This window comes from Chiloscyllium plagiosum, unplaced genomic scaffold, assembly GCF_037043375.1.
Source record: "Chiloscyllium plagiosum isolate Xiang-an unplaced genomic scaffold, Cpla_swu_hap1 HiC_scaffold_11, whole genome shotgun sequence".
NCBI classification, from domain to species: domain Eukaryota; kingdom Metazoa; phylum Chordata; class Chondrichthyes; order Orectolobiformes; family Hemiscylliidae; genus Chiloscyllium; species Chiloscyllium plagiosum.
Window position 1 is genome coordinate 21,818,921 of NW_028270149.1, and position 18,771 is coordinate 21,837,691.

At 41.5% G+C, this 18,771-nt stretch overlaps 1 protein-coding gene across 1 annotated transcript in view; it reads right to left on the bottom strand.

Moving 5' to 3' along the window:
* Positions 1-17,612, bottom strand: part of LOC122557387 (phosphatidylinositol 3,4,5-trisphosphate 5-phosphatase 2A-like) — a 146,816-nt gene extending 129,204 nt beyond the window's left edge. The window contains exons 1-2 of the mRNA XM_043705046.2: positions 17,527-17,612; positions 2,218-2,396 (exon numbers count right to left, since the gene is read on the bottom strand). Of these exons, the coding sequence (XP_043560981.2) occupies positions 2,218-2,360 (143 nt within the window). The 5' untranslated portion in view covers positions 2,361-2,396; positions 17,527-17,612. The remainder of the gene's footprint in view (positions 1-2,217; positions 2,397-17,526) is intronic.
* Positions 17,613-18,771: the final 1,159 nt, after the last annotated feature.

Genomic DNA, 18,771 nt, shown 5'->3' on the forward strand with positions numbered 1-18,771 from the left:
TGTCACTTACCATGGCTAGTTTTAATCAATTACGTTGTTAGGGCTTAGTTATCTCTCTTTGGAAAGAAGCTCATCTCCTGCTTTTAATGAACTCAGCTTTAGCTTGCTCTGTGATTGTATTAGATTCCCTACTGGAGAGAAACAGGCCCTTCAGCCCAACAAGTCCACACCAACCCTCCAAAGAGTAACCCAGCCAGACCCATTCCCCGAGCCTATATTTACACCTGACTAATGTGCCTATCACTATGATAGACAATTTAGCATAGCCAATTCACCTGACCTGCACATCTTTGGATTGTAGGAAGAAACCAGAGCACCCAGCGGAAACCCACACAGACACAGGGAAATGTGCAAACTCTACGCAGACAGTCACCCGAGGCTGAGATTGAACCTAGGTCCCTGGTGCTGTGAGGCACCAGTGCTAACCACTGAGCCACCAGGTCACCCTGTGTTGCTCAATCAACTGAATGACATTTACACTGCACAATCACTAATTGTTAACTGATAAATTATCCACATTATTACATCTATTCACTGCATCTATTTTTAAAGAAAACATCTGCTTTTTTTGTGACTATTCAGTCTATTAGTGTTAAGTTACTATTCTTGCTGTAAACACATACATATTCCTTTAGCAAAGCAGGGAAACACATTAAAACCAATGATCTTTCTAATCATTAGGTTGTCAGCAGCCTCATTTCTATTCCCCATTTCTTTCCATTTAATTTGATGTTGGCTAACCCAGCTAATCTTAGGTTGATATCTACAGACTGAAGCAGGCTTAGGGGACCTACTTTGGCAACTGAATTTTATGTGCCAACTTAACTCTTATTGGTCGACAGCAAACAACATACCTTTGGGCCTCTCTCAATGTTGCTTTATGAAGTTCATTTGAAAGTAAAATGTAGCTTTCTCCAGGACTGTCCCCAGAGCTGATTTTCTTTCTCAGAGAAGAGGTTGAAGCTGGAGGTCTGTCCAATTCCCTGATCCCTTATCACATTCTCTTGTGAGTGAGCCAGGGTATGATCCCACTGAGCCAAGAAAGGGAAGGTGGGGCAGTAGGACATCAGAAGATAATCTGGTTCATTTTGCCTAATCTGGACTCTCTGTTCGTAATCCATACTTTATGAATTCCCTTTAGAGAAACTTTCCTTGCTCTATTTCAAAAACATTTTGCAGCACGTTCTAAGTTATAACCACCCTTTGTGTGAGTTTATTTAATCGCCATTTAAAGTCCTTTTATGATAATTTCAATCCTGTTCCCACTTGTTGCTGGTGTTGCTGAGAAATAGAGCTAATCTATCCATGGACTGCCTACCTGGGTGGCATGGTGGCTCAGTGGCTGGCACTGCTGCCTCACAGCACCAGGTACTCAGGCTTGTTTCCAGCTTCAGGCTGTGTCTATGTGGAGTTTGCACATTCTTCCCGTGTCTGCATGGATTCCCTTACGGTGCTCTGGTTTCCTCTCACAGTCCAAAAATGTGCAGGTAAGGTGAATTGGTCATGCTAAATTGCCCATAGTGTTCAGGAATGTGTTAGGGGTAAATGTAAAGTGATAGCGTAGGGGTTTGGGTGATATATTCTTCAGGGGGTCAGTGTGGACTTTGTTAGGCTGAAGGGCCTGTTTCCACACAGAAGGGATTCTATGATTTAAGCTCCCACAACATGCATCATCCTAGTCCTTCATAATCTTGAAAACCTTCATCATGTGTGGGAATATGATGCCACATAGGCTGCAGCTGTTCAGATCAGCAGTATACTGCTACAGTTTGGCCCAAACTGTAAAATTGACATCCATTGAATGAATAAATAAATATCCAATCAATTTTCTCATCTCTAGTTTCTACTCCAGCAACTTGAGTAACAATCGTAGAAATGACCTCTTCAATCCCATCCATCCAAAGTGATCACCTGATGTTTCTCCATTTGTTGGCAAATTGTATTCAGTTTGTTCTCGAAACCCACAGAGATCTCTTATTTCATCACCCAAACCATCCTTTCAGTAAAAGGTTCCTCCTGCATTTCTAGTTTGCTTTTCCTTAGTCTCATACTTCAAAATAAACTAAAGACAACAGAGGTCAATTCATCAGCCCCACTTGAACATTGCCAATCCTTACATGCTAAATCCAAAGTGGATGCCAAGACATCAGAATATTTGTTTTGGAAGTTTCCTGTATCACCATTAGTACTTCCACAAATAGGCTCAGTAATACTCACAGCAGACAAAGTGCATACGCTCCAACCACTGACTCGCTGCCTCTCACCAGGAAGCTCCCATCCATTCCAGCTTTGGCGAGCAGTTCCTCAGCTTGAGCTCGGCTAATGTCCAAGTGATACCACGGTGGACCTGCTGTAGCCATTCTGATCACACCCAATACAAACCGATCAGCGAAACCCTGGAAGGAAAGAAAAAAGCCATCAGCAAGATGTTAATGAAGATGTGTAAATAGTTGTAAACTGGTGCTGTCATTATTGTTCACATGATTGCACTGTTGTTGCAGAGTAAGAAGGATACAGGAAGACAATTTGAGGACAAAATCTAGTTTACTGTTGTACAGTTGAGGATGGCTTTCTTCTCTTTCTGATAGATGCAAAAGGTCCCATATCACAGTTTCAAAGAACAGCAATGGAATTCTCCCTGGTGTCTCAGCTAATATTAATTCATCAACCAACATTACTGGGATGGATTGGCTGGTTACTTCCAAATAGTTATTTGTGCGCAAATTGATTGCGCAGTTTTGTTACATAACTGAGGTGAATTTACTACAACAGTACTTCATTGGCTATATGACACTTTGGGCCAGCACTCAATTGTGATGGGTGCTATATAAATGCAAGTCTTTCCTTCTAACTTTCCTGTGAATTATATTTGACTTCATGATCCAATGTCTGACACTTGGTTGTGCATCACCTCATGAAAAGTCAACTTATAAAGAATTGGCCACTGATCTTCCTCTTTCCCTTCCAAACCCCAGATGGGCCATCAGCCTCCAGTAATGAGGAAGGACCTCCTCCTGTTCCTGTTTTCCATGTTTCTCAGGTTTGTTCAGTCCTGCACACCTTGGAGCTCAGAGCCAGTTTAAGTTCCTATCGGTTTCTGGAAACATTCATTCACTACTGAATGACCTCCAACCCCTTACTCCTGTGATTGGCCAAGATTGGCATTTTCAACTTACTTTCTCATTGGCAGTCCCCTTGATCCAAAAGGAGCAAGCATCAATCTCCAACATCCACCTGCTCTCGGCACTCTTCCTGCCTTTGAATGCTGGGATCCAGAAAAATGACACATGAAAAATCAAAGGAAAATATCTACTGCACTTAGGTTAAATTTTAATGCCTCCATCAATTGAAGGGAATGTAGATTAAGTGAAACTGTTACAGAAACCAAATATTTCAGCTCTTCCCCTCTGGTACATGTTGTATCTGGGTTTGAGAGAGACTGAAAAGCTTAATATTTGATTGAATTGATGTAAACACCACAAACGATTATGGTGTCAGATTGGCCTAGTCTGAAGAAAGTAGGAATGTAAGAACATAAGAACCAGGATCAGCAGTAGGCCATCCGGCCCTTCAAGCCTGTTCTGTCATTCAATAAGATCATGGCTGATCTTCTTGTGGCCTCAGCTCCACTTACTTGCCCTCTCACCATCACCCATAATTCCTTGACTATTCAAAAATGACCAATCTAAGCTTTAAAAACATGCAAAGAGGAAGCCTCAACTACTTCATTGAGCAGGGAATTCCAGAAATTCACAACTCTTTGGGACAAGAAGTTACTGCTCAATTCAGTGCTAAATCTTCTCATCCTTATTTTTGCTAGAGTCAAAAAAAACTGCAAATGCTGGCGTCCAAGGTAGAAAGCAGGAGGCTGGAAGAACACAGCAAGGTAGGAAGCATCAGGAGGTGGAGAAGTTGATGTTTCAGGTTTCACCCTTCTTCAGGACTGGGGGTGGATGTAAGGGGGAGCTGCAGATAAAGGGAGTGAGGGGGCCCAGGGTAGTGAGGTGGGGAATCAGTGAAGACAGGTAGAGGGTACGACCTGGTTGGTTGATGGGAGGAATGAATCCAGTTGGTGGCTGGGAGGAGTGGAATGGATGAGGAGGGGCTGGGAAGGGAGTTGGAAGAAGGGAAGGGAGTTTATTTGAAATTGGAGAACTCAATATTGAGTCCTCCGGGCTGTAGGCTGCACAGATGGAAGATGAAGTGTTGTTCCCCCAATTTGTAGTTTGATTCATTGTGGCAATCGAGGGGACCAAAGATGGTCATGTCGGAAAGGGAGTGGGAAGGGGAAATAAAATGGGTGGTGACTGGAAGGTCCAGTTGGCACCGATGGGCCCCTTAGTTGGAGGCTGTGCCCCCTTGTTCTAGTTTCACCTGCCAGTGGAAACAACCTCCCTACTTCTATTTTAGCTATTCCCTTCATAATTTTATGTGTTTTTATAAGATACCCTTCATTTTTCTAAATTCCAATGAATATAATCCCAGTTTACTCGGGCTGTCCTCATAAACCAATCCCCTTGACTCCGGAATGAATCTAGTGAACCTATCTGCACTCCCTCTCCTGCCAGTACATCCTTTCTCAAGAAAGGAGATCGAAACTGCACACAGTACTCCAGGTAGGGCCTCACCAGCATCCTGTACAGCTGCAACATAACCTGCTTTTAAACTCAATCTCTTTAGCAATGAAGGACAAAATTCCATTGGCCTTCTTAATTACCTGTTGTAGCTGCAGACCAACCTTCAGCGATTCATGCACTAGGACTCCCAGATCCCTCTGCATAGCAGAATGCTACAATTTTTTACCATTCAAATAATAATCCTTTTTACTATTATTCAAACCAAAATGGAGGTTCACATTTACCAACATTAGGCACACCAGTAGTTACCGATTGCCAACCAGAAAAACGCTGATTTATCCACACTCTTTGCTTCCTGTTATATAGCTAATCCTCTATCCATGCTAATACATTGCCCATACCATTGTTCATCTTTACCTTATGCAGCAGCTTTTTGTGCAGCACCTTGTTGAACGCCTTTTGGAAATCCAGATACACCACATCAGTCCCCATTGTTCTCCGCATTCATAATATCTTCATAGAATTCCAGTAAAATTAGTCAAGCACGACCTGCCCTTCATGAACCCATGCTGCGTCTGCCCAATGGGACAATTTCTACTTAGAGGTCTTACTATTTCATCCTTGATGATAGTTTTACCTGGCCTTCTTATCAAGGTCATGCTTTCTGTAGTCCACCTCTCCCAGCTTGCTCTGTTAACACTTCAAAGCTGCCAGCCACCTGATTGATAAGATAATACTGGAAGTCTTGTCTTAAAGCAATGAGCTCCGCTGTCAGGATTACCTGGGTGTGAGGCCATTTACGGGATTGTGAGGTGGCCATGGGAGTAGGGGTGCCAACCTGGAGTCTCCAGGAATTGAAAATCAACCTTCAGGACATTGCTCTGTGAGACTGTGGAGAAAGACTTGGAAATGTATCACTATTCCTTCAATTTCATTGGTTCAAAATCCTGGAATTCCCTCCCTAATGGCATTATGGGTCTACCCACAGCACAGGCATCACCATGGTTCAAGAAGGCAGCTCACTAACACCTTCTCAGAGGCAATTATGGCTGGGTTTGACCAAGGAAGCCGACATTCCTGAAGAAGAGCTTATGCCCGAAACGTCGATTCTCCTGCTCCTTGGATGCTGCCTGATCTGCTGCGCTTTTCCAGCAACACATTTTTCAACAAGGAAGCCCACATCCCATGAGTGCATTTAAAAAGGTTATGGCACCATTAAAAAAATTTTTTTGTCATTCTCTTAGAACATTTCTCTTTACCAGGCAAATGATATTGAGCTGAAAATGTGTTGCTGGAAAAGTGCAACAGGTCAGGCAGCATCCAGGGAACAGGAGAATCGATGTTTCGGGCATAAGCCCTTCTTCAGGAATGGGCTGAAGAAGGGCTTATGCCGAAACATCGAATATCTTGTTCCCTGGATGCTGCCTGGCCTTCTGCGCTTTTCCAGCAACACATTTTCAGCTCTGATCTCCAGCATCTGCAGACCTCACTTTCTCCTCAAATGATATTGGATATTGGGGGGAAAAAAAGAAACTGCTTGGTTTGCAGTTAATGTTCATGCCTTGTGGGTAATGAGAAATTTTGCTTTCCAATTGATGGAGCAAAATAGCGTGTCACAGGGATATATAGAACATAGAACATTACTGCGCAGTACAGGCCCTTTGGCCCTCGATGTTGCGCCAACCTGTCATACCAATCTGAAGCCCATCTAACCTACACTATTCCATGTACGTCCATATGCTTGTCCAATGACAACTTAAATGTACTTAAAGTTGGCAAAGATAGATATAATCATCAACTAATAGCTGGGAGCATGAGGGTAGGTCAAGTGATTAAATGTCCATGAATACATCCAAACACATTTGGCAACCCAACACAAAAGTATGGACTGTGGCACCCCATATAATCCAGCCCCTCAAACTTTCACTATTCACTCAGGTTACTCAATGTTTTGAAAAAAACAGACAAGTGAAATAGATGGGAACATTTCAATGAAGTTTAGTACAGAGAAATGCAGTGCAGTGTTTGGAAAGAAAGACTGAAGAGCGGGGAAAATAAATTGACTTGTAGAGGGCTGGTATAAGAGCAGCCTTGGCTTTATAAGCATCGGGATGGAATACAGAGCAAGGAAATGATATGCAAATTTTATAAAACACAAATGAGATCTCAGCTAGAGTTCTTTGTTCAAGCACCACACTTTAGGATAAATAACCAGGTCTTGGAGACTGCACACAATTTTTTTATGAGACTAGAATAGGGATGAGGGCCTTGATTTACATTCGAGACTGAAAAAGGTGGGATTGTTCTAGATTAGATTAGATTAGATTAGATTAGATTACAGTGTGGAAACAGGCCCTTCGGCCCAACAAGTCCACACCGACCCGCCGAAGCGAAACCCACCCATACCCCTACATTTACCCCTTACCTAACACTACGGACAATTTAGCATGGCCAATTCACCTGACCCTGCACATCTTTGGACTGTGGGAGGAAACCGGAGCACCCGGAGGAAACCCACGCAGACACGGGGAGAATGTGCGAACTCCACACAGTCAGTCGCCTGAGGCGGGAATTGAACCCGGGTCTCTGGCGCTGTGAGGCAGCAGTGCTAACCACTGTGCCACCGTGCCGCCCACCGTGCCGTCCCTCCCCCTCTCTCTCCCTCCCTCTCTCTCTCCCCCTCTCTCTCCCTCTCTCCCTCCCTCTCTCTCACCCTCCCTCTCTCTCTTGTCCTCCCCTCTCTCTCCCTCAATCTCTCTCTCTCTCCCTCTCACCCTCCCCCTCTCTCTCCCTCCCTCTCTCTCTCTCCCCCTCTCTCTCCCTCTCACCCACCCTCTCTCTCTCTCCCTCCCTCTCTCTCTCGCCCTCCCCCTCTCTCTCCCTCAATCTCCTTAAACTAAAGAAAGCAAAAGGTTCAACAGAGAGTTCAAAATATGTAAAGGTATGTTGTCGGGTAAATAAGAAGAAACTGTTTTCATTGACAGGTTAGTTGGTAGTCAGAGGACATGTTTAAAATGGTTGGTGAAAGGATGAGAGAGGGAGATAATTTTTTCATGCGCTGTGTTGTTATGACCTGGAATGCATTGTGTGAAAGGATGGTGGGACTGATTAAAGAGCTATTGGCAAATGAGAATTCGATGGAAAAGGAAACATTTGCAGAGATGTGGGGAAAGAACAGGGCCGTGCGATGAATTCAGTGGCTCTTTCACAGAGCCAGCACAAACACAATGAGCCAAGTGAATTTCAATCTGGGATGTATCATGTTTTAATCCTGTAAAGGTTCTGGCCCTTTTTTAGAATATGCTACTGGCAGTAATATTATATGGTAATCATTTCCACTCCTAAGGCTGACTCGGCCTGGAGTTTGTCACTCGTACATTGTCTGCTCAGCAAATCAAAAAAAGGACAGAAGGAGGTGATTCAGCCCATCAAACCACGCTGCCGTTCAAGATGATCATAGTTGATTATCCAACTCAGTATCCTATTCCTGTTTTAACCTCATACCTTTTGATCCCTTTAGCCCTAAGAACTAAGAATCCAGGTTCATATCCCATTTTGAATGAACATCTGTTTAATAAGAAATGGTGTCACCTAATTAAATCTCTTACTCTGCAAAAGTTATGAATCCCAGAATGTATTCAATGCTATTGGCCGGAGTTCAGTGCTCCCTCTGGATGTGTTTCAGAATGTGTAGGAGAGTGTTGTCTGAATGATCAATACAGAGGCATTGCATTCCTGCTTCACTCTGATTAAGTTTGTGACAGAAACTCTTGTGGCACTCAACCATTGACTAACAGGGTGGATTCACTATATACTGAGATCACCCTGGGACCCCAACAGCTTTGCTGACAGATTTGTGGGGCTAATAAAAGGCTTGAATGAGGGAACCAGCATCAGAAGAGGGGGACTTGTTAAGAGACGGGCATTTGAAAGCCACTTCCACAGATCCCATGCTCTCACCTTGCCCTACCTCCTCCCCTATACTGCTGGTGACCCTCTCTCACAGGCCCCACCCTGCCCTCACTTAACTTTCTCTAGTGATTCGAGGCAGAAGTGAATTACCAGCAGTGGGCACCGGTGCCGGTAGTATTATCCTTAATGGACAGCTATTGATGTTTGACTGGGTGGGAGCTCTTAGGACATGTTCTCCACCACACTGGGGCAAGTCCTGGGAATAAATATCCACAAGGATTCGAGAGTCCCAGTGATAGGATTCCCACTGTCAATTCGGGAACTAATCCCCATGCGACATCTAGAAATTCTCAGTGGATACATCACCAGCTGTAATGACAAATGACATGCCTCACAGCCTCTCTTTAAATTCCACCTAATCTCTCCATCACAAAGACCTGCTTCCACTTTCATTATGTAGCCTGGTTCTAGTTTCGTTATATCCTTTAACTCTTTAACTATTAGACAGAGTTAAATCCAAGCGCCATAGTTCAATCCATGTAGGATTCACACAACCAGAGCAAGGTAAGGTCCTTGAACATCCCTGTGATTAGTGTGAAGTGAAGGTCATCCAGTACGTAGCATGAGCCAGACAAAGTTACAGAATCATTACAGCACAGTAGGAGTCCATTTGGCCTGTTGCATGTATGCTGGCTCTGTGAACTAATCCTATTCTCCCACCTTCTCTCCGTAACCTTGCACAGTTTTTCTTTTTGAATAATAACTTCATTCACTCCTGAATGTTCAAGCTGTATGGTCCTCTGGTCAAATTCAATCTTAAGTGTTACGTCAGATCACAAAACCACAGAGAAAAATGAACATGCACGATGCATCTCTGAGAAAAGTGGCAGGGTTTATCCCAAGTATCAAAGATTTGATTCATGGGAAAATAATGGAAAGACCTAGGTTTTACACTCTGAGGGACAAACAGGTTTCAAACATTGGAAATGATATGCAAAGGGTAGATCTGCAAAATGGCTACAAGCTGAGTTGGGAGAGCAGAGAACAAGAACAATTTTAAACTCATAACGAACAATCTTACGACTTTAATTATGAATTTTCTGCAATTAAAAAGTGACCAATTTATCTGGACTTTCTGATAGAATATAGAAACAAGAGCCCTGGAACTGTTCAATAAGCAAAAGGGAGACTATGATTGCAGCCCTTCGACATCTTTTGGACAGATGCGTTTAGATTGCTTGAATAATATTTTGCCATATTTATGTAATTCTGCAACCTTACAGAAAATACGGTCAGAAGTTTGCAAACAGTAGTCTAGCAAAGCATAGACATAAAAGGCTTCGGACTTTGCACAGTGGAAAAAAAACCAGTGCATTGTGATGTTGATCAAACCATATCCTTTATCTTTTCCATCCTGGTCAGCAAGACAACAACACAAATTTAGGTTGTTTAAATAAAAAGGCAGTGCACACATCATTGATGGATATAATAACATACAACTGTGGCAATAAAGTCTCCAAATCATAGAGATTCACAGCATAAGAGGCTATTTACCCATCATTTTTTGTGTCAACCAAAAAAAAAATGCCATCTACCTCTTGGCTTTTAAACCTAAATGTTATGGCATTTCTAATATTTATCTCAGTGATTTTAAAATAGTGAGAGTTTCTGCCTCTACCACCATTTTAATCTTTGAGTCCAGACCTCCACCACACTTTGGGTGAAATGTTACTTCTCAATTCTGTAAAACCCTTCCACCAACTACTTTAAATCAATGGTCCAAGATATTGGCCCCTCTTCTAGGCAACGGTCTTCCTTATTCTTTTCTATTCAGGCTCTTCATAATTCATTGTGATTTAATCACCCTGAGAAACTTTGGAATGTGTCCTTATGTCAATTATTTGAAATTAGAACTGTAAAGTGTCCAGGGTAGTTCATGTGTGCATTGTTTGTTCACCTCCTTCTGACTAAAAACAGACTGTTTCCAGTAGTTGAGTGGTCTAGGGCAAGAGAATTAGAACATGAATTGCCAAAATAATATAATGAACATTATGGACAAGATGGACATTATGCTATATTCCCTATTCTATCCAACACTGATAGACCATTAAATTAAAGCAAATATAACATGGGAAAACATAGAATATATAACATGGAACAGTACAGCACAGTACAGAGCCTTCGGCCCTCAATGTTGTGCCGGCTTTTTATCATATTCTAAGGTCAGACTAACCTACATACTCTTCATTGTACTAACTTCCATGTGCCTATTCAAAAGTCGCTTAAATGTCCCTGATGTCTCTGACTCTATTATTACTGCTGGCAGTGCATTCCATGTACCCACCACTCTCTGAGTAAAGAACCTACCTCTGACATCTTCCCTAAACCTTCCTCCATTAATCTTAAAATTAGGTCTCCGCGTGATAGATAATTCTGCCTGAGGAAAATGTCTCTGGCTATCCACTCCATCTATGACTCTCAACAACTTGTACTCCTCTATCAAGTCACCTTCTCATCCACCTTCACTCCAATGAGAAAAGCCCTAGCTCCCTCAAACTTTCTTCATAATACATACCCTCCAGTCCAGGCAGCATCCTGGTAAATTTCTTCTGTCCCCTTTCTAAAGCTTCCACATCTTTCCTATAATGAAGCAACCAGAACCGAAGACAATATTCCAACTATGGTCTAACCAGCACTCTATAGAGCTGCAGCATAACCTTGCAGCTCTTAAACTCAGTCCCCCTGCTAATGAAAGCCCATATACCGTTGCCACAAGTGGTGGCAACGTTTATGGACATGAACCCCAAGATCCCTCTGTTCCTCCACACTGCCAAAAATCCGACCTTTAACCCAGTATTCTGCATTCAAATTCTATCTTCCAAAATGAATCACTTTACACTTTTCCAGGTTGAACTCCATCTGCTACTTATCAGTCCAACTCTGCATCCTGGCAATGTCCTGTTGCAAACTACACCAGTCCTCCACAGAACCCACCACTCCACCAATCTTCGTGTCATTGGAAAATTTACCAACTCACCCTTCTACTCCTTCATCCAAGTCATTTATAAAAATCACAAAGAGCCGAGGTCCCAGAACCGATCCCTGTGGAACACCACTGGTCACCAGCCACCCACACTATTCACAACTTCACCAACCTTTCTGTCACCAGTAAAGATGATACCTCCATGTTTTTTAGCTCTTGCAGAAGAACCATATTGGATTTCAAATATTAACTCTTTTTGTCCAGATGATGTCAGATCAAATGGGTATCTTCAGTACTTGCTATTTTTAATACAATTCACTCTACATTTGTCTTTAATCTTTAAGAACATGTTTGTGCATTATCAACCTGCTTTTTCAATGGACAAGCAGCTAAATTCCTCAATATCCATCAGACTCAAGTCTCACATAATTAATCTTTCACTGACTGCCTACACGGACATGAGAACTCATTACTTCCAGGAGCTTTTGAGCTATGTTCCACAATTATTTTGTTCAATGAGCTCAATGTGATTGACTATCACGACATTGAGATAACCTCAATGCACAAATCCATCCATTACCTTTATCGATGTGAGAAAAAAGCAGAATCTGCATTTTGAATCCAGCGATTGATTCTTCTGAATGGTTCTGATGAAGAATCATTGGACTCAAAACATTAACTCTGTTTCCAACCTACAGATGCTATCAGAGCAGTTGGGTTTCACCAGTAAATTCTGTTTTTGTCTCCGATCTGCAGCATTGGCAGTTCTTTGCTTTACCCTTTATAAATGGAGCTGTCCTGTTTATATAGACAAGAGTGAGCTGCATCTCAGACTGTTTCTAAATGCATAAAGCAAACAACCTCGAAAAACCACAACCAAGCAACAATTTAACACTCTTATTCAAAAAGAGAGGGAGACATAAACAAGTAACTATAGGCCAGTTGGCTTAATATCTGTCATTGGATATGTATTAAACTGATCTCCAAAGGATTTAATAGCCGAGCATTTAGAAACACAGCATAATCAAGGAAAGTCAGTATGCTGTATGTGTATGATTACAGGGAAATCATGCCTGACAAATTTATTACAGATCTTTGAGGAGGTATCAAGTGGGATAGATAAAGGATATCCAGTAGATGTAATACATCTGGATTTCAAAAAATGTATTTTTTAAGACACCACACATAATGCTACTTAATAAGATGAAAGTATATGGTGTTAGGGTAGTAAATTAGCTTGAATGGACGATTGACTAACTAATATAAGACAGAGAGTTAGGATAAAGGGAGAATTCTCAGGAAGGCAACACAGTACCACTGGAATGCCTCTGTAGTCAGTGCTGGGGCCACAGGTACTTACAGTAAATATTAATGACTTGTATGATGGAAGTGAATGTATTATAGCTATGTTTGTGGAGGGCAAAATAGAAGATGGGAAGGCAAGTGGTGCAGATGGCATATAGATTCTCCAGCAGAATATAGAAAGGTGAAGTGAGTGAGGAAAACTTTTGCAGATGGAACATATTATGGGAAAATGTGAGATTGTGCATTTTGGCAGGAAGAATAGAAAAGCTGCAGCACAAAAGATTTGGGGATTCCATTGTATGAATCACAAAAAGACCAGCAGGTAATAGGGAGGATAAATGGGCTGTTGTTCTTTATTTCGAACGGAATGGTGTACAAAGGGAAGTCTTGCTAAAATTATGCATGGTCACAGATGGAATGCTGTGAATAGTTTTACTCCCTTCATCTAAGGAAAGATGCACTGACATTGGAGGCAGTCTGGAGTAGGTTCATTAGATTTGTTATTGACCAAGCCAGACCCCCCCCCCCCCCTCAAAACATTTTAAAAAGACCCTAACTTTTCTTATTTTAAAGGCAGATCCGAGGTGGATATTCAGGGTGTGATGCAACTGGTCTACCCACTCGGCTTTAAACAAAACAGAATTTATTTAAACACTACAGTTGGAAAACAAACAAAAGAAAATGGAATCTAGAATAACTTAACTATTGGAAAACTCAACTGACCCAAAACAGCAACTTAATTTTTAAAATGTTTTTTCATTCATTTGTGGGATTTGGGCATTGCTGGCTGGCCAGCATTGATAGCCCATCCCTATTTGCCCTTGATAGGTGGTGGTGAGCTGCCTTCTTGAATCGCTGCAGTCGACTTGCAGCTGTTCCAATTCGTGTAACATCCTTTGGCAAAAGGTCAATTCAAACACCAGTTCTTACAGGCAGGACTGATTTCAGAGACAGAAGCCAGTCAAGGATCATCTGTTGGAGCACATTTTCTGCTTTTCTGCAGCTTTTCTGCTACAACTAAGTCAAAATAGAGAAAAAAAAACCTGAATTGGGAGATCTGGCCACTCCCCTGCCATTGTTAACTTAGAGTCTTTCCAGACATTTCGGCACCTCTGCCTTGACAACCTCTCTTAAAAAAAAAACCCAAGGACAATATAACCTTATTAAAGTGACAGCATTGTCACTGATTGAACCCGGATATGGCAGGTCTGCCTTATGACAAATAGTTGAACAAGTTGGGCCTTTACCCATTGGAGTTTAGGAGATTGCGAAATCACCTCTTTGAAATATGTATTAATCGTAGGGGCCTTGGCAGGGTGGATAGCAAGAGGTTGCTTCCTTTTATGGAAGAGTCTACAAGCAGGATACATAATATCAGAATAAGGATGATGTGGAGGTGCCAGTGTTGGACTGGGGTGGACAAATTCAGAAGTCACACGACACCAGGTTATAGTCCAATGGGTTTATTTGAAATCACAAGGCTTTGGAGCGCTGTTCCTTCATCAGGTGACTTCTGTCAGAGTAAGGTGTAAGACAGATATGAGGAGGACATTTTTTTCTCTCAGGGGGTGGAGAATCTGGCATTACTTGCTGGAGAGGAGTATTGAAGGTGAGTCTTTAAGTATCTTCAAGGCAGAGAGAAACAAATTTGCAATCAGTAAAGGAATCAAAGTTATTCAACAGCAGGGAAGCAGAATTGAGGATTTTCAGATTCACCATGATGTCATTGAATGGTGGAGTGAAATTGATGGGGTAAATGGCCGACTTCTGTTCCTACACCTTCTGATTTTATGCTCCGAAACCTGATTATGAAATTAGTAATTAAAATGTCAAGTGAACAATCAAGTCGTCTGATGCACAACCTCAAAACAAATGGAAGATTTATAGTCTAATACTAAAGACATATTAGGCTACCCAAGTGTTGGGCATTTGATTGACAAAGTACTATCATAGCCATTATCAGGTGAGCAGGATAATAAAGTAACTTGCTATGAAATATCTATTATAAAATATAATAAAGAACAATATGAAAGAGACTGTTCAAGCAGAGTCTGAAAGATAAATAATTACAATTCCAATTATTTGATTTTTCGCTATTGGTCTGTTTAAGCCGAAGGCAGGAAAGGATGCAATTAAGGCTAAGCTTTTTACTGTAGATTAAATTTATTTGAAACATTGATAATAATATGTAACATAAAGGACTCGTAAATTGAAAAAATGATCTGTTTACTTCAACTGCAGATTTCAAAGTCTGGATATTCCTCTCAGCCAGTTTCACCACTAAGACCATGTGTGTGAAAGACTCGAGCCCCTCAGCCTGTTCATCATCCTCTCCAACTGCCCTGCCAGAGTGCTTCCTTTCCCTTGTTGAACTATACCTGTAGTTGCTTTCCCTTTCTCCACATGCTTTTACTTCGACTATACCAGCAAGTAAAAGCATACTGGGAAGGGTCTCATGTGATGAATTTGTTGTGCCAATATTTTGCCACATAGGTTATAGCAACCTGTTGTGAATAGCTCCAAATACATCAACTTGTCTACTTTAGTATTGCCCTGCCCAGAACTTCAATCCCATCATTTTACCACTTCGTTCACGATTTCTCTGGATAGTCTCCCTGGAGTGCTGGAGGTTGAGATGTGACTTTATAGAGGTTTATAGTCGGGCATACAAAAAGTGAATAGCCAAGGTATTTTCTCCAGCGTTGGAGTGTCCAAAAATAGAGTGCACAGGTTTAAGGTGAGAGGGAAAGGATGTAACAGGCAAATAGTGACCTGAGGGGTAACCTTTTCACAAAGAAGTTAGTGAGGATATGAAACGAGCTGCCAGACGGGAGTAGGAAAGGCGAGCGCAGCAGGTCAGGCAGCATCCAAGGAACAGGAGAATCGACGTTTCGGGCATAAGCCCTTCTTCAGGAAGGCTTATGCCTGAAACGTCAATTCTCCTGTTCCTTGGATGCTGCCTGACCTGCTGCGCTTTTCCAGCAACACATTTTCAGCTCTGATCTCCAGCATCTGCAGTCCTCACTTTCTCCAAGGAAAGGCGAGTACAATTACAACACTTAAATGACATTTGTAGATGGATAGGAAGGGTTTTGAGGGATATGGGCCAAAAGCAGGCAAATGGGACTAGTTCAGTTTAGGAAACCTGGTCTTCATGGACAAGCTGAGCTGAAAGGTCTGTTTCCGTGCTGTATGACTATATGACTCTTTAACACAGGACTGCAGAAATGGAAGATATCAACCAGGTTGTCAAATATATAAATCAAGTGGTGACATGGTGTGCATCCTAACTATTTCAGAATTTGTGAAACTCAATAATCAAGGGGTCAAAATCACTCTGTATTGAACAGGTTGAAGTAACGTATTTCCCACTGGCATTAATTTCTGACTATTGATGCTGAATGTTGAGTAGGGTTTAAAGGTCGCCATTACAGTATCTGTTCATGTATTAACAGCAATTAAGTGAAAGCTGTTGCGCTCCTGATATGATCCTTAATAAACGATCAAAGAAGGATTATTATTTATCCTTTGCAATTCTCTCTGCTCCTTAAAACATCCATTAATGCTGATTGATTTGTGTGCATTTCCACTTACCTGAGTAACCATTTATCATGTTTGATTTGAGTAACCAATTGTCAAGCAGAGTATCATCGGTACTTTCCACGTATGGGCATCATCTAGTAAGTTGGAGGGGCAGTGTCAATGATATAAATTATGGAATCGTACAATGAGGAAGACCATTCAGCCCCTCAGGTCTGCGTTTAATCTTGGTAGTTCATTTTTCTTCCACTTCAAACCTGTGTAGACCAATTATAGTATCCCTGTCATGACCACAATTGGAATCAGCTAACTCAACATCGACCAGGAGTGTGGAATCTGGGAATCTCTATTTTGCAGTTTAAACTTGATAATCTTGAAGAATCAATGGTGAAACCCAATGAGGTAGATCTCAATGTCATACAATCGTGTCAAACTGCTGACGGGGAATTAGCAGCCCATGTTACATTGCTCCCAATTTTATACTTCCATTGAAGTCAATGAAAATTCTGCATTATCTGTTTCACACAGAGTCACAAAATACCACGGTCAGTTTTCATTAGGTCACACTCAAACTGGCAATCAAAATATTTTTTTAAAAAGTGAGAATCTCCAAAATCAAGCAAAATTAAATGCCAAACAATGAAATAGCTGAATCAGAAAGCAATCATGGAAAAATATGAAACTGATACAAATTTAATGATTGTTGTCAAAGTGAAAGAACACTGGATGTAAAATTGCACTTCACCAAATGGCTACTTGGTGAGAGGCTGAGCACTAACCACTAAAACATTCTTTATTAAATCCAAAAGACGAAAGTGTAGCAACTTGATATTCTTCCCCAAACACAGCAGAGGATGTCACACACCATCCATACCCTGACGCAGAAGAACAATCGGTATTGATCAACATGGTGGACAACTGGGGCGAACGTCTTTGTTACTTTCAGAGTGCAACACGTCTGATATTTATCTCTACAATGTTATCTACTTCAAACAGAAACTGTTTTATTCTAAGAATCCAACCAAACAGAAACACAAGAGTCAGTCTTACAACCATCTGATGTTAAAAGTCTTATGTGAAGCATATTCATTAAACCTAGCTTGAACATAAATAGTACTTTCCATTCTTTCATGTCCTTTATCTAAAACTAAATGTATGAAGCGAGGGTTTCACTGAACACCACTCATTGCGATGAAGCCATTCACTTACCCTTTTGGCCTGTTGCTTGCTTGGTGTTTAGGTTTTAGACAACTCCTCTGTCGTTGCAGCTTCCGAGGAGATAGCCTCGTCTATCTGTCCTGTTGCTTCAATCATGAGCTTTCCCGCATGCCTGCAATTCGTGTTGTTCACTAGCAGTCCTGTGTGTCACACAGGCCCTCCAGTGGCAGGACTCCTCAGTGGCAGTGATCAGCAATCACCTCCTTGGTGTGAGAAAACCACTATAAGTAGAGATGAACTTTGAAAGGGGATATGTGTCATTCCTGTGTTGAATTGCAAGATCTTGTGATCTCTAATTAAAACTATTAAACCTGCAGTGCTTAACCTCCCAAGTTAATTTTATAAATAAGATATAAGTCAATTTGCACTGCACACATTTAAGTGATTAGGATCCTGACGTTTAATAGTACAAAGGAGGAACCTTGAGATTGACTAACAGAAAGGGACGTTTCTTGTTTGCACTGGAGAGAAATGGTCTTGCAGACAGGTGAATGACTAAGGAGGTGCAGAATGGGAAATGGAGTGGGCTAAAGGCAATACAAACGAAGTAGCAAATTCTAGAGCTGATGAGAGGGGAAGGGGAGCAGAGGGGTTGGTCAGCAGTCTATACCCTTTGGCACATTGGAACACCAGTAGGGAAAGGTGGACCAAAATGTGAGTAAAACCCAACAATTGTTTAAGACAGAAACAATTCAGCAGAACAAATATGTACACATGTTACAAAGCTGTCCCATGACAATGGAAAATATTTAATCATTGCTTTTAAAAAAAATGCTTAACTGAAGGCAATTGGAGATATTAAAAGTAAACAATATTGAGTTAACCAAAAGAGAAAATGCTGGAAAATCTCAGCAGGTCTGGCAGCATCTGTAAAGAGAGAAAAGAGCTGACGTTTCAAGTCTAACTGACCCTTTGTCAAATATCTACAATAGCATCTGGAGGGATTGCCTACTTTAGTTTTGATTTGGGGGAAGCGGTAACTCCATCTAGTGTTGGGCAGACTGAAAGCTAAGAAGAGTTTATATGAGAGAACATTTTTACAGTCAGATGATAGGAAATGTGACGAACAGGAAGTATGTACTAGTTGCAAGATTTTTATATGGTTCGGCTTCATGTGCCATAACGCTGTTGTTTAGGAAAATATTCTATTGTATAAAGTAAGGTTTTTTGTAGCAGGTTGTCTGTAATATCATTGAATGGGTTGCCAGGTCTCTCAGTGAGAAGCAGAAAGGCTGG